General features: G+C 44.5%; 1 protein-coding gene across 2 annotated transcripts in view; it reads right to left on the bottom strand.

Moving 5' to 3' along the window:
- Nucleotides 1-15,956, bottom strand: part of LOC135200025 (probable RNA-binding protein EIF1AD) — a 36,021-nt gene extending 20,065 nt beyond the window's left edge. Inside the window, exon 1 of one of the 2 annotated variants that reach the window (XM_064228253.1) lies at nucleotides 15,887-15,956. In XM_064228253.1, coding sequence (XP_064084323.1) covers nucleotides 15,887-15,929 — 43 coding nt within the window. In that variant the 5' untranslated portion in view covers nucleotides 15,930-15,956. Of the gene's footprint in view, nucleotides 1-15,601; nucleotides 15,812-15,886 lie in introns of those variants that run through there. The other variant, XM_064228254.1, reaches the window with a different exon arrangement.

The raw sequence follows: 15,956 nt of genomic DNA, 5'->3' as shown, positions 1-15,956 counted from the left end.
ACTTCAATGCTGCCTCCAGTAAGTAGTTATCCCATATCACTGGAGACTTCACTGCTGTCTCCAGTAAGTAGTTATATACATCCCTATAGACTCCAATGCTGCCTCCAGTAAGTAGTTATCCATATTCCTGAAGACTTTAATGCTGCCTGCATAAAGTAGTTATCTGTGTTCCTGGAGATTTCAATGCTGCCTCCAGTAAGTAGTTATCCATATTCCTGAAGACTTTAATGCTGCCTGCATAAAGTAGTTATCTGTGTTCCTGGAGATTTCAATGCTGCCTCCAGTAAGTAGTTATCCATATTCCTGGAGACTCCAGTGTTGCCTCCAATAAGTAGTTATCTACATCCCCGGAGACTCCAAAGCTGCCTCCAGTAAGTAGTTATCTGTGTTCCTGGAGACTTCAACACTGCCACCAGTAAGTAGTTATCCATATCCTTGGAGACTTCAATGTTGCCTCCAGTAAGTAGTTATCTATATTCATGGAGACTTCAATGCTGCCTCCAATAAGTAGTTATCTGTGTTCCTGGAGACTTCAATGCTGCCTCCAGTAAGTAGCTATCCCATATCCCTGGACACTTTATTGCTGTCTCCAGTAAGTAGTTATATACATCCCTATAGACTCCAATAAGTAGTTATCCATATTCCTGAAGACTTCAATGATGCCTCCAGTAAGTAGTTAGTTATCTACATCCCTGGAGACTTCAATGCTGCCTCCAGTAAGTAGTTATCTACATCCCTGGAGACTTCAATGCTGCCTCCAGTAAGTAGTTATCTGTGTTCCTGGAGACTTCAACGCTGCCACCAGTAAGTAGTTATCTACATCGCTGGAGACTCCAATGCTGCCTCCAGTAAGTAGTTATCCATATTCCTAGAGACTTCAACGCTGCCTCCAGTAAGTAGTTATCTACATCCCTGGCAACTCCAATGCTGCCTCCAGTAAGTAGTTATCCATATTCCTGGAGACTTCAATCTGCCTCCAGTAAGTAGTTATCTACATCCCTGGAGACTTCAATGCTACCACCAATAAGTAGTTATCCATATCCCTGGAGATTTCAATACTGTCTCCAGTAAGTAGTTATCCATATCACTGGAGACTTCAATGCTGCCTCCAGTAAGTCGTTATCCATATTCCTGGAGACTTGAATGCTTCTCTCAATAAGTAGTTATCTACATTCAGGGAGACTTGAATGCTTCTCTCCAGTAAGTAGTTATCCATCTTCATGGAGCCTTTAATGCTTCTCTCCTGTAAGTAGTCATTTACATTAATGGAGACTTCAATGCTTCTCTACTGTAAGTAGCTATCTACATTCATGAAGACTTCAATGCTGCTATCCAGTAAGTAGTTATCCACATTCCTGAAGACTTCAATGCTTCTCTCCTGTAAGTAGCTATCTACATTAATGGAGACCTCAATGCCACTCTCTAATAAGTAGTTATCCATATTCCTGGAGACTTCAATGCTACCTCCAGTAAGCAGTTATCCATATCCCTGGAGACTTGAATGCCTCTTTCCTGTAAGTAGTTATCTACATTCATTGAGACTTCAATGCTTCTCTCCAGTAAGTAGTTACCCATATTCCTGAAGACTTCAATGCTGCCTCCAGTAAGTAGTTATCCATATTCCTGGAGACTTCAATGGTTCTCTCCAGTAAGTAGTGATCTATATTCCTGGAGACTTCAATGCTTCTCTCCAGTAAGTAGTTATCTATATTCATGGAGACTTCAATGCTACTCCCTAGTAAGTAGTTATCCATATTCCTGCATATCTTCCTCTTTCCATTGATGCACTGTTTTGTAAACTGGTCCACCTCAAAGTTTACCCAGCTTGATTAGCTGCATATCGATATATTTACCTGTCTAATGAGGGTTAAATAATTGTCCATATTTCTGGAGACTTCAATGCTGCTTGCTCCTCAGTAAGTAGTTATCTATATACCTGGAGACTTCAATGCAGAACAGTGTTTAGTCTCTATTAAAACACACCAAATATATTGCGGCTTCAGATTAAATCATCAAGGACATAGAACCCTAGACTAAGTTAATGAGTCATTTGATGAATGTCCTGCTCAAGATGTAGGCCTAGGCCAAGGTCAGAAGAATCTGGCCTTTTAGTATCAAAACCAATGACATACATTATATAAATAGTGGCTTCGGCCTAACTTTCCGAGGGCTGAAAACAAAGAGGCTATGTCAGTGTCAGTCATGGTATTCCGATGTCAGACATAGGCCTAGGCTAAGGTCAGAAGAATCCAGCCTCGTGGTCTCTACACTACCTTCAGTGCAGTGTGTGTATGTAAAATGTCTTTCACTTCTCATATGTAGGTTTGGTTGGCGTTGGCCTGCTTAAGATGTTCATGATTGACAGGAAAAGCACCAAAAGAAGGAACAAAAAATTTGTGCATCCTGTTGCTTTACTTTCAAAAACACTTCCATCTCATAATTATATCCTGAGCTGTCAGAAAGCTTTATCTGCATCTTATAAACATATATAATAGGTTGTAACAGATTTCACTGCTTTGAAAGGAAAATTAAGCTTGGTGAAATGCCAGTCAAATCAAATTTACTCAGAAAATTAAATAACAGGTTAACCATTTGTAGAAGCCTTTTGGCTACCACGTCAAGGGCAACACTAAATTCTGTTAGACCTAAGTACTGCTGCTTTCTAATCATGAGGAGAATGAATGAGTTAGGTAGAAGACCAAACCAAAACCCCCTCCCAAAAAAATCAAGAACAAGAAACAAGATATTAGAATATCAAGGGTTGACCTTTAAGCAAAGGTAAACAGAACTTATTAGACTGCAGTACCAGAGCTTTGTAAAAGAGGGGAAAGAATGGTCATGCGACCGTTGAAATACTAGGATTACTGATTTTTCCACACCACATCTCGTGAGGAGTAACCTGGGAGGTTGCAGGGCTATCCGAGGATGGAGGGAGGGTGGGACTAGGATGGAGGGATAGGTAAGGGATAAGGGGGGGGGGGGGGGGGGAGGTGTAAGAATCAGTAATGGGGGGTGGGCGGGAGCCGTTGGTTAAATGGACTCTCATTTATAATTTGATCCTAAGGAAAGCAAAAATTGACACTAATGCTCTAATCAGGGAAGGGTCAGGATAATACAAGGCTGCAATTACTGGAATCAGGAACAATGCTTTTTAAACATGAAAAAGAATGAATAACAATTAGTGGATGTGGTCAAATGAACTACGTGTTCCCTTCAAGATTAGTTTGATGCTCATTTTCACAAACAAAAAAACTAATCAAATTCGGTTTCAATTAAAATTTCATTAAAAATAAAAATAAAAAATCAATTAATGGACAAGGACGCAAAAATAGCAAAATGACAATTTGTCCTCCCAAAATTGCATTTTTCCTAACTATACAAACCTGAGGTCCTTTACAATAGGAAGGTACTAGCGGCAGCTGGATAGGTCGTAAGCTTTCGAACAAGGGGTTCGGTAGTTAACTGCTTGTCCGACAGGCGCGCGCGCGCGCACTGTAGGTAAACAAATCACTTTTGCTTTTGGTCCCAAGCAAAAAACTGCAGAGTGAGGGGTGGCATGAGGTGGGGCTATGTGTAAAAGGACCTCAGGTTTGTATAGTTTAGGAAAAATGCAATTTTGGACAAATTGTCATTTGTTCCGACACGGCATACAAACCTTCGGTCCTTTTACAATAGGAAGACTCACTTCTTGGTGGGAGGAATCTGAGTCTTTTGTGAACAGACTGGTGTTCGCCCAACCTTGGAATGCCTCCTCCCTGGTCGTAAGAGCGAGGGAGGGATCCAAGCCCTCTGTCCGATTGATCGTGGGTGTGCACCGCAGGATCAATGGTCAGATCCTCTGGACCAAGTACTAAGAGAGAGGCAAGCGTATCTCTTCGTACCAGCAAACAAGAACAAGTTCCTATTTGCAAGAGGCAACATAACGTTATGGTTTGTCTCTTGTTGGCATCCACTTCCCCCCCCTTGTAGAGGAAGTGGTGGATATTCGCTCCCATCCCTAGTGAAAGGGATAGGATGGGCTTCTGTCGAGTAGCTCACCGGCATCTCGTCCTTATCCAGCAGGTGATGACCGTATCCCCCTACCCACAGGTAGAGGGGTAGAAAAAGATAGGAAGAGAAGCCAGTCACTCTCATTCACTATCTATTCTTACAGTCACACCAGGACTCGATGCTGTTCAGCCTGCTAGGGTCTGTGGGTTAGCTAGACAACGTGTTGAGCAGCCACCACGGGTCCTAAGGAAAACGATCCAGGACCTGTGGGCAATATCCAAAAGGTAGAAGGAGGTGCCAGTGGTTCTGGTTGTACCAGACACCCTGCCTTCAGTACCTGCGCCACGGAGAAGTTCTTGTGTAACTCGAGGAGTGTACTTCTAGGTCATCTTGGTGCTGACGAAGTCTTCAACACTCAGCCTGGGATGTCGAGTTTCTTCAGAAAGCGCGGTAGCGCTTTCACAGGACAAAGCATGCATCTCCTTCGCATCGAAGGCGGTGAAGTCCATTAGGGAGGGGATTGTGAAGGACTCTAACCGATCGTCAGGAACCGAAGGGTTCAGAGTCTTCGCTACGAATTCGGTACGAAATCGAGCGTCACGAATCCCCATCCCCTGGATGCTTGACTTCGCAGGAAAAGTCATGCAATTACCTCAGAGGAAAAGAAGGGAATGGTCGTATGACCTATCCCTCTTCTCGACTTCGGTGATGTCCTGTACCCATACTGGTCTATCCGTCTGCCGCGACGTTGTTGTTCTCGGTAGTGGATAGGACATCCGACACTCAATGGTGGGTGTCGATGGTATGGGTACTGTGACAAGCCGTTAGGACGAAGAAAAAGATTGGTTATGGAACAACCGAAAACTAGTCCACAGCGAAGTTCGTAACAGACTTGGGCGCTCTGACAGCTGCCTACTGACTGCGTTCGGTAGGAGGCCCAAGTTGTCCAAGCACCCGAGCAAGTCACGTGACCTTCGCCTTAAAAGGTTCTGCCAAGAGACTAAACAAATAATTTGTTCGTCACCGATGCCAGAAGGCAAGGTGATGACTCTCTTAAGGCATGTGCCCAACAGGCGAAAGTCAATTGCCTTCTAGAGACCGAGGTCCTTGATGGCAAGATATCTCATAGTATAGTTGAATTCTCGGGTAAGGAGAAACAACACTATGTGACGTTGAAGACGAAGGTGTACAGAAAATGCAACCTACGTCTTCACAGCTGAACCGAGAGAAGGATTCTCAAGATTCTGAACCTGTGCTACAAAGACTGAGAACGCTAACCGCTATTGATTGCTGTCCGGTGAGGATCGTAGTTGCAATAAAAGCGGAGCGCTTCCAGTAATGAAGACAGGGAACTACTGCCTGAAGAACTGCTTCTCATGGGCTGAACATTTGGAAGTAGAGCTGTCAGGTCGGAGAGTAGGCGATGTCTTCTGACATATCTGTTAATTCGGGGCGAGCAATGAAATTGCACACCTACGAATACGAGATATTTTGAAGACAAACTCAGATGTCTGCAAAAATCATTCGCATTATCGCAGTGCGATGCAGCGGTTGACTAGTACAGACTTCTGTTACCGTGCGGCTAAACAGAAAGATGAAAGAGTCCAAGAGATATCTCTGTTGAAAATTCTCGCAATGTCGAAGGCGATGAAATCGAGCGTCACAGCAGTAGATGGTCCTTCATTATTGCGAGAATCCCCGTTAATCAGAGACCTAAGTCCATGATTGTTGGGCAGAGATACGGTTCGGTAGTCAATCCAACCAGGGGAGAGAGAGACGTAAACCGACCGTGCATCTCCGAGACCTAGCTGATACTGAGCCGCTATCAGGCAGTTCAATACGCAGTAGCTCTCGGTGACTCGTCATCCTGAGTTGGCCAGGTAATCCATTATTCCACGAAGGAATGCGTTCGGCTAGAACCATCGAGCATAAAGAATACGCTCGAGCAATTTTATATTTAACCGAAACGGATTTCGGTAAAATACAAAAGCTGATTTGGTGTTGTCATGACAATACCAAGTATACTAAAATCGAAACTGATAACTGCTGGGAGGTTGCAGGCAACCCCGAGTTGCAGTTCAATAAGATACAATTCGTCTCGGTCACAAACCGTAGAGTTAACTACGGTATGCGCCTACCCCACGGACAATTCAACTGTTAAAGAATCATGTCGCGAGGGTAATATACGTAGTATAGTTTGTAGGTTCTGTACCACGACCTCCATCCTAAAATCTTTTCCCCTCGAGGAATGAGAATAAGGATTGGAGATCGACCGCCTTCGTTCTCTAGTCAAGAGAGTGAAGGAGAAGTCTTTCCCAAAGGAAAGCTTCAATGGTGAACAGAATACCGAAGACGATAGTTCAGCCAAACTGGAAGTTCCCGTCCGTCTTCTCTATTCCAGGTTTAAGCGCCTACTGTGAGATACTCTTCTTTCAGCAGCAGTCTTCTTCCAAATGCTAGAAATTACAGGAATTCGAGCATAAGCGAGGTCCCGATTATCGTGTAACAATTATCGGGGATTCTCGCTCACTTTGGACCGTGGTCTCGCCTAAGTGTTTGGAGATCGTAAAAACTCGAACACTCTTGAGTGCGCTAGAAATTCCGTAGAATTCTAAGCACTCTGCGAAACCCCCCCACCGAATTCGTCAAACGATATCGGCTGGTGGTCCTCTCGATTCCCGTAGAAATCGAGAATGGGGCAGGATCCCTCCTCATGACCGGGGCTTACGTCAGGTAGGACCCGAAGGTCCCCCCGGTAGCGCAGCCCCTAACGTGGGATCTTACAGAGAAATCTCTGTAGGATCCCTCCCCTTTCCCTCGTAGCCGTAAGGAGAGAGGGAATGGGGGAGGAATTGGATACTGGCTCGCCTTCCCAGCGGAACTAGCAGTTGGAGAAGAAAAGGAGCAGCCATCGCCTTACGGCGATGGCCTCTCAGAGCCTGGGAAAACGTATCGTCAGGAGAAAACGTTTTCCCGAGGAGGGTTACGAACTCATACTGTAGGTAAGTGTCTGCCGCCACTGTGAACGTCGTCTGGGTGGGGCTGATCGACACCTGACAGGAGAGAGCCGATACCGCTCCGACTCATTCCAGTCCTCGTCGAGGTCGAAACTCAGGAGGACCGAAGGGTATAAATACGGTGTCCGAAAGACACGTAGAAACGCCTCTGTCGCAGTAGAGGAGGTGAAGTAGCTTGTTCGACCGGCCAGTAACTGAGAGAGCCTTCTTGTCCGGAGACGAGAGACTACCTGGTTCAACACAGTCGGCAAGCTTCCGATTCGCGGCAGACCCACCGTCGATTTGGGTTCCCTCTCGGGCCCAAAACGACTCGAGCCGAGACGTGGCTCTGCTGGTGGAAGCGGCGATCCTTCCCCGAGGGTCATTGTGCTGACGAATCAGCGCCGTAAACCTCGGCAAAGTTCCTCTGGATCTCGGAAGTCACAGCATCTTGCAGAGTGGGACCGTTAAGCCCTTCGAACAAGAGCATATTCCGAGAACCTTCCTCCTAAGAAGGGGGAACAGCGACAGCCCTCTCGGTCTTCCCCACCCCTCCACTTGCGCATACGTCCTGGCCGGTCCAAGAAAACCGTGCCTGGCACGTAGGCGTCGTGGTGGGATCATGAGGGGCGCACCCCTCACGATCACTCCTCAATACCTCGCTCCTCCCGGTGTAACCCGAGGAGGTTGAAGGTACGGGAGAGGCAGACCTGACTGCTCCCCGTTGCTCGCTGCAGAACCAGCAGGCTTGGAGGGCTGCAGGCGATCGTCAACCCGCGGTGGCGATCGAGCTGCAGGCCTGGTCGAACCGTCTCGCTGTGGAGAACGGCTGGACTGAGCACAGCGGCCCCGATCTCGAGTGTAAGAAAGAGCTGGTGCTGGTTGCCGTACCCGGTCGCTTTCTGTGAGAGCGACGGTCAGGCGACCTGCAGGCTCCACTGTCACAGTGAGACCAGGTGCTTGTCCTCACGGCACGTCACGTCGCTGGTTCCAGCCGTGGCTGGCACCGGGCGAACGGGAGGACCTCTTCCCAGGCCTCAGACCCGTGGTCGGTCGTGGACCGTCACGTCCCCGGGTAGCCAGCTGTTCGCGCGAGAGTGAGAGCTGGTCTGGTGAGAGTCGCATGAGCGGCTGTCACCAGTCTTCCGCCCCGTGCCGTCCCCGTGAACCTGACGCTGAAGCGGACTCAGAGGTCTGGTTCCTGGCTGCACGGTCGCTGGTAGACGACCGTACACTCGGTACCCTCCCGCGAACGAGAGGCCGAGAGGACCCTGATGCAGTGGCAGAACCACTGACACCAGGCGAGGAAGTACGGTGTTAGCCGGTATCCCCTCTGGTCCCCGTAGTCTTCTTCCTTGCGGAAGAAGAGACGGGCCGCTCCCGAAGGAGCAGGAGGACCACGGAAGGAACCCTCCCTCCCGTCCCACCGAGGTGAGACGGGTCCCAGAGAAGCTCCCGAGGGAGACTTCTTAGGAGGGAGGAGGCAACCTTCTTCTTCCTCGGCTGTGAAGCCTTAGAAGTCGCAAGGGGAAGAGGCGGCAGCCGAGGCGACGATGAAGAAGATGAAGACGACGACGACGACACCTTCCTCCTCTTCTTCGTCAGCTTCCTCAGGACAGACGTAAGATCTGCTATCCAGGGCGGAGACCGGGGCTGCTGTAGCCGAAGCCAACAGGGCCCGGACGCACCTGTACAGACAGACCAAAGTCTGGGGTAGTACCACCACGAACCGGGGACGACATCAGCAGGTATGGGCATCTCAGGAACAGCAGGCACAGCCAGCACAGCATCGGTAGGGACAGCCAGCGCAGCAACGGCAGGGACAGCCAGCGCAGCAACGGCAGGGACAAGCCAGCGCAGCAAACTGCATGGACAGTAAACCCAGAATCGGCAGGTACGGCAGGTAGCACCGGAAACACAGGAAAGGAGCAGCAGCCAGCAACATCCTGGTACCGGCGGCAGGTCAGGGGCGAGCTCTAGGGCAGCGGAAGTGTGGTCGCTGCAGCGCGGCAACCACGAGCGGCGGCGGCACGCCCCCCTCTCGGTACGGCGAACGGCACTTCACAGCGGCTGTAGGGCAAGACTGTTACCACAAGTGAGGCGAGTACACCAGGTGAGGAGGGACGTCGTCACCTGGTTGCGTGGTCACCACTCCATGGGTGACCGCAGTAGGCCCAGACATAGAACCGCAGCCCCTGGACACTAGCACGCCCTGCAAATGGAAGGACGCCCATACCTCACCAAGGTCCACCCTCGTGGCAGTAGCACCTGCGGAAATAACAGTAGTAGCGATTAGTGGGGGGGAAGTCCCCTCGCTGGGGGGTGAGCCCTCTCCGAACGAGTGGAAGACCCCTAATACAATTGTACATCGGGCACCGAGCGCCCTCGCCCTCGCTCGACGGATCGGGCGAGGAGAAGAACGCCGATAACCTCCCCCCCCCCAAGGGGAAGGGCCACTGTGGAGCTGAGCGGGGGGGGGGGGGTTTCTCGTTCCCCACCCCCGCACAGTACCCATGTACCCACAACAAAATAAGAGCCCGAGAGGCAATCGTGCCATCGGCCAGAATGCAAGGGCATAAGGATCAATCCCTGACTGAGCGGAATTTGAACCAAATAAATATTGATGCAATCAATATAAGGGATAAAATGAAAATGCATCTTGCATACGATTCACTTCACAATGAATAAGGGCTCGGATCGAGCGCTTTATTTGCGCCCTAGTACGAGCGCAAGGGTGAAAGGATCAATTCCTTACCTTTATGGATCAAGGTTTCTGGAAACCTTGATCCATAATGAATTGATGCAATCAAAAATATATGAAAATGAAAAGACTACTGCGTTTGCGATTTCACTTCATACAAATAAAAAAGGGGAAGGATCAATTCCCTGGAATAGCAGAAACATTGACCCCAGTAAACAATGCAATCTCAATAAAAACTGAAATGAAAAAGAACTGCACTTGCGATTTCACTTCATTCAAAATAAAAGGGGGAAGGATCAATTTGTTCCGGGTAAGCTCGGAAACTGATCCAAAATGAGTATTGCTACAATCAAACTAATATATGAAAATGAAAAAGAATACTGTACTTGCGATTCCACTCCATACTAAATAAGTTTCCGTGCCGAGCGCATTCGTTCGGCAACGGGCATACAGGTCAAAAAAATATAAATGAAAAGAGCACTTACTTACGATTTTCATCTACACATTTCAACCCAATCTACGCTCGGAGCGAGTGCTCCCGCCTCGGCACCGAGCATTACACAATACGAGGATCATTCTTGGGAAAATGAATTCCCGCACTTACGCCCTTCAGTCCCGGCACTCGGGTAATCGGAGGGCGGTGGTGACACCAAGATCCTTAATTCACAAAGAATTCAATTAAATGATTGTACTTACAATTCAGTTTCACTAGATAATTAGGAAAAAAAGAAAAAACACAATCATGCGAAAGCAAACGACGATGAAAGCGGGCACCGAGAGCGATGATACACGTCCACACGCCAGAACAGGCCGAAAGCAAAGTGATTTGTTTACCTACCAGTCGCAGCGCAGCGCGCCTGTCGGACAAGCAGTTTTAACTACCGAACCCCTTGTTCGAAAGCTTACGACCTATCCAGCTGCCGCTAGTACCTTCCTATTGTAAAAGGACCGAAGGTTTTGGTGTATGCCGGGTCGGAACAAATGAATCTTGAATTCATTGAACTGACAAATCCACGGGATCATAAATAGTCGACAAATTCGAGACTGAAGCGAAAAGAAATCCAGTTACGATTCCCACGAGATGAAAGGCTGAAATGAAAACTCATATCGACTGCAAACTATTCCTTTTTATCCACTCTTGGGTTGGTATATAAGGACCACCCGGGTGGTCAAGGTGTGTTGTTACTTGGATGACTCGAGTTAAATACCGACCAGAGAAATTTCCATTTAGGCTACTCTGGTGAGAAGTGGCTCGAATAAAAAACAAGTACTATGAGTGACACACTGGATTACATTTCGTAGTTCCTTTATACATCTGGTGGTCTATAATTTTTCCCCAAAGCCTTCCATATCGTAACCTGTCAATGGCTATCATAATTGCCTTTATGAAATTATATTTATAGGTCTTGGTATTTGCGGTTTATAATTTCATTACTTTATAGATGGATTGTGTAAATCCAAAGCATATTTCCATTCAAATAACGTTCTGAAATTGACACCTAATAATGATCTACCATGAACAAAAGTAGGATCCCAGCAAGCGCCTGCACAGCCACACCTGAATAGAACAAAGGTTGATGATTATGGTTAATAAGGACTGAATATGATTTTTATTGCTCTGTTACTATACTATTTTTCTATTTGTTTAACATCAACTCAGTTCACTGGTAATGTGAACTATTATTTGTATATCATTAACATATTGTCTACACTAGTGAATAGAAAATATAAACATTGGCATCCAATAGCTCGAACATTCACATCCGTCGTTACAAGACAAACAGGCTTCATTGCTGTGTTACCAGACCATTATCATGAAACAGAAGGGGACGGGGTAAAGGAACACTTTGAGGCAACTGTACCATCCGGCAATAAGAATCCACGGTCAAGAGAATTATTTCTAAAAAGCTTAACTAGATGTAGAGCATCCGCAAACACGTATAGTATTTGCTGTTCTCCATTGGATTAATAAAGGACCTTCCTCGTGGTAGTTTAAGGCGAGGTTGAGTTGACGTCACGCTCTCGACCTGGCAGAAGCTTATTTTGGGTCAGCGCTGACAAAACCTCCTATACTCTTTGGACCTTGAGTTGAACAATATTAACAAAATAGTAAATGAAAGAACAAAGCTTTTCACAATAAAACTTAGCACAAATGATTAACAAAATCATCTGTCATTGCAGTGATACACAGCTAACTTTATGTAGAGGGAGGTAGCGTGTATATTTTTTAGGAATAATGAATGAATGATTTTAAGTTATCGTGCGTCGTGGTATTGTTGGGGAGAGAAGAAGAGACAGTAAAGTCTTTACTATAATACATACATAAAAGCAGTACCAATCCACATAAAAAATTACATTTCGCAATAAATTTAACAATGATAAAACATGAAAACAAATGCAACACGGTAAAAAGAAACGCTTGCTCGAGTCAGTGTTCGGTGAGAGAGAGAGAGAGAGAGAGAGAAAAGAACGGCTCTGCTTCCCATTGACTTATTAGCTGATCTGGGATGATTATTCCCTCATTTCTTTCACTTAAACTCAATCTACCCAAGTCGCTCTTATTTTTTGTTACGGAAAAATACCAATCTAGTGATAATTGCTTTTTACAATATTTTTACTACGGTAAAAGTAACACAGCTCTGTAATAAACAAACTGGCGCCACTTTCAGATTTTGCATGCCTTCGATTGTTTGTTTAAACGGCTTCCTTGTGAAAAGTTATTTTATTTCTCTTTCCTTTTCTTGCATTCTTGACTTACTTAGTTAATTTGTTTGTTAAAATCCTCCATAATTTGTTTTTTAAAAGGTCTGTCATTTGCCAACTAGTGAGTTGATGTATTGTGGCATACTTAATCTATTTCGTGCACTTAAGAAACCAAGTGTGTTCTAAATCTCTCTTCTCTCTCTCTCTCTCTCTCTCTCTCGATCTTCTCTCTCTCTCTCTCTCAGACACAATCAGACAGACACACACACACACTATCGATTCCTTTAATTATCTTTGTACCTAATGTGAATAAAATGTATTTTGTTATCAACCTTTGCATACTGCAATCAATTTGGTTTGCTCAAAAGGGGTTCCTGTCTCTCCTCTCTCCATCGCCCAGCTGGCTGGCACCATTTTTACCAAACAGTTCATAAATCGTACACAGAAAAAATAAAATTTAGACAATTTTACTTCATATAACATACTGTTTCCTTACTTTACACACTTGATTTAACTTTTGAACACATTAATAATAGAAAAAATGTGAAAAGGGGGACTTTTTGGGTTGGCTGGAAAGAATTATCCTGATTCTCTTTATTTCTTATGGGGATATGTCTCATATTTCGAACAAATCGTACTTCGAACAGCCTTCTGGAACGGATTAAGTTTGAAATACGAGGTACTACTGTAATTTTTTTCATCTTTCCCCTTCCCCAATTTTTAAAAATTATGGGTGAAAACCCAAGAAATTTTAGGGTGGGGAGTCCTCCCATTAATCTGCTTTGATTAATGACTATCCAATATGTAATAATTTCTCATATACACTTTAATGATGATTTTCTTATGTATTTTTATTTATTTTCACTTATTCTGAAGGAATAAACCTTGTAAGTATATCTGGATTGATTTTAACGTCGATTATTTTTACAAGAAGTCTAGGTTTGTCTAGCTTCTTCGTGTAAGTGGTTCACCCAAAACTCACAAACTCTTTCCCACAAGCATCAACTTCAAATTCAAATAAAACACATTGCAATAGTATAGGCCAACAGTGAACTAAAATTCATCAATTAAGACAAGTTCTCCACTCATTTTCATTTCTTTCTTTATTAGGCTAGTGTTGCACATTAGGAGAGTCTAGGCCAGTGAAGTTCCCCATCCCCAGCCAGGTTGGGGCAGAGCACCCTAAGACAGGTTAGGAGGGTAAGGTAAGGCTAGGTTAGAATGCATCCACGTTTGAGTATGCCATTCATCTGCTTTTAAGCAGACTGCAACCTGCAGAAAGACCCAAGCTTACTATTGTGCACAACTCTTATGCACTTTTACCCTGGTTTCCCCTCTAGGAGCCAACTTTTGTCATTTGTTATACCTATTAATGCAATAATGATAAAATTGCTTTAATACCTATGTATATATACTTCCAATACATAGGCTAATTTCACCAATTTCCACGTTTTGTGTAAGTCTTATACCCAGTTTGGAGGGTGAACACATACCAATTGGCAACAGAGAGAGAGAGAAAGGAAGATGAAGGAAGGAAGAAGGAAAGGGATGGCGGTGGAGGTGGGGAGAGAGGGTAGGTGGAGCTTTTTACTGCTGTGTTCGTATCCATTTCTGGATAATGGAGTTTTTGTCTCTTGGTACAAGGACAAGTGTTGTTATTCTTTACGATTAATGATTCACGATACCCTTATAAATTACGGCACTGGGTGTAATACACTATAGCAAAATCTCGTTCTGATACGAGTGTTCGTTATAGAAATATTGCCAAAAAACGTGCTTGCACTGTCTCTGAAACCCATAGTAGGTATGCTGCTTAGTTGTCAATCAAGTTTTTTGTAATCAAGTATTTTTTACAAGCTAGCTATTGAATAAATTTGTATTTTTCTCAATCAAAACATATGCCCCTCAATGCTAACTTTCCTCTTTTAACGACTTTCTGGTCATTGCAAATTCGGCCCCATAATTTCTTATGGTGCGAAAACAGACAGAGGCCAAGGGACAACCGAAAACGATTGCGTCACACTACGGCAGTAAAACATCTTCATATATCCAAAAAGTAAATAATAAAGATAAATATGAGCAATACGATTATAACAATTACATGAATAGCTGATAACAATCTGCATGAATAACTGGTAAACTGTTCTGCAAGAAAGTTGAGTATAGCAATTATTTACAATAGGTACAAAAGTCAAGATGTCGTGACGTCATAATACAGGACTTAAAAGAACGTTCTAATTCCGAAAAATAATTACTTAAATTTGAGTCAGAATCGAGTTACTTTTTCAATAACAAATATTTTCAAATTAATCATCATAAATATGCAAAATATTGATGTTTTACTATTTATTTAAAAAATTATCTAAGTGCACGCTTCATCGTCGTCTTCTACCAAAACAGTTGTTTACTTAAAAACGTCCTGGTAAGGGACCGTGTTCCGATTGTTGTGATGAAAGTGCCCCAGCGTCTGTGGGTACAAGTGGTGTACGGATTTATCACAGGAAATGGGAAGGTTGTTGACACAAGCGACTCCGTAAACATCGAGATAGCGTCAATCTTCTAAGTTATTTAATAGTAAGTAAAAATTTCGAAAGCGTTTTGGTGAGATTTCCACTGCCGTGGACACCCTTTTCACTACCCTCTGTTTAAATCTTAAAATTTGGCCTTAATTTCTAACTTTGGAGAAAATACTTACTTCAAAAGGAGAGTAGAGGTCTTTCTTTAGCTCCGTTTCTCACCAACAACAAGTCGGGACTGATGCCTATCTCCGGTGTCAGGATGCGTTATAATGTACTTTTTCGGAGGGTGGCAAGCATTGATCGTCGTTGGCTTGATGCAGACCATGCGGTGTTTTACCCTAGGTATACTAATCTAGCCTATACTAGAAAACAAGTGTTCCATACTACCTAGGCTATAGCCTAGTCATACAGTCATCCTAAAGTAATAAATATCAATATAAAGTCATTAACCATGTGGTTACCTATGGTGATTTAACCTAAGCTACCTCCAAGACCTGCCAGCTGAGCTTCGCCAACCTTGGGTAGTAGGTAGCTAGGTAGGTATTAGCCTAGGTAGCTAGCTACTACTAGGCTAGGTATACCTAGGTATAGGCTAGTACCTATATTTCAAATCTAATTTGATATTCTCTCCTTAGCCTATTTATCAAAACAACCCTCCCATACTTCAGCCAAACATAATACATTACACTTACCAAAGTACAATTACAACTTCAAGTTTAGGGGATGTCGTGACTGCTTTGTAATTCATAACACTGCAATGAGAAGTTACGGGGTTTGTTATGATTCACTGAGAAAGTCATCGACACCTTTACTTCTTCTTCTTCTTCTGGAGTTCAGTAGCACACGTCACTCTCGAACAAGTGTCATGGGCCACCATAATAAGATGTATCTTCAAAGAAATCAAAACTTGCTTGGATATGAATAAAGTCGATAAGGTTTAAACGTAACTAAGGCAGAAAGAAGAAAATAGGAATTACCATGCTGCAGAGACCATCCAAGACGGTTCAAATGAAATGTCATTCTAATTGAGGACAAACTCAATAAGGC

This window comes from Macrobrachium nipponense, chromosome 26 (assembly GCF_015104395.2).
Source record: "Macrobrachium nipponense isolate FS-2020 chromosome 26, ASM1510439v2, whole genome shotgun sequence".
In the NCBI taxonomy this organism is placed as follows: Eukaryota; Metazoa; Arthropoda; class Malacostraca; order Decapoda; family Palaemonidae; genus Macrobrachium; species Macrobrachium nipponense.
Note: the sequence above shows the minus strand (reverse complement) of the source record. Positions and strands in the feature narration are given on the sequence as shown.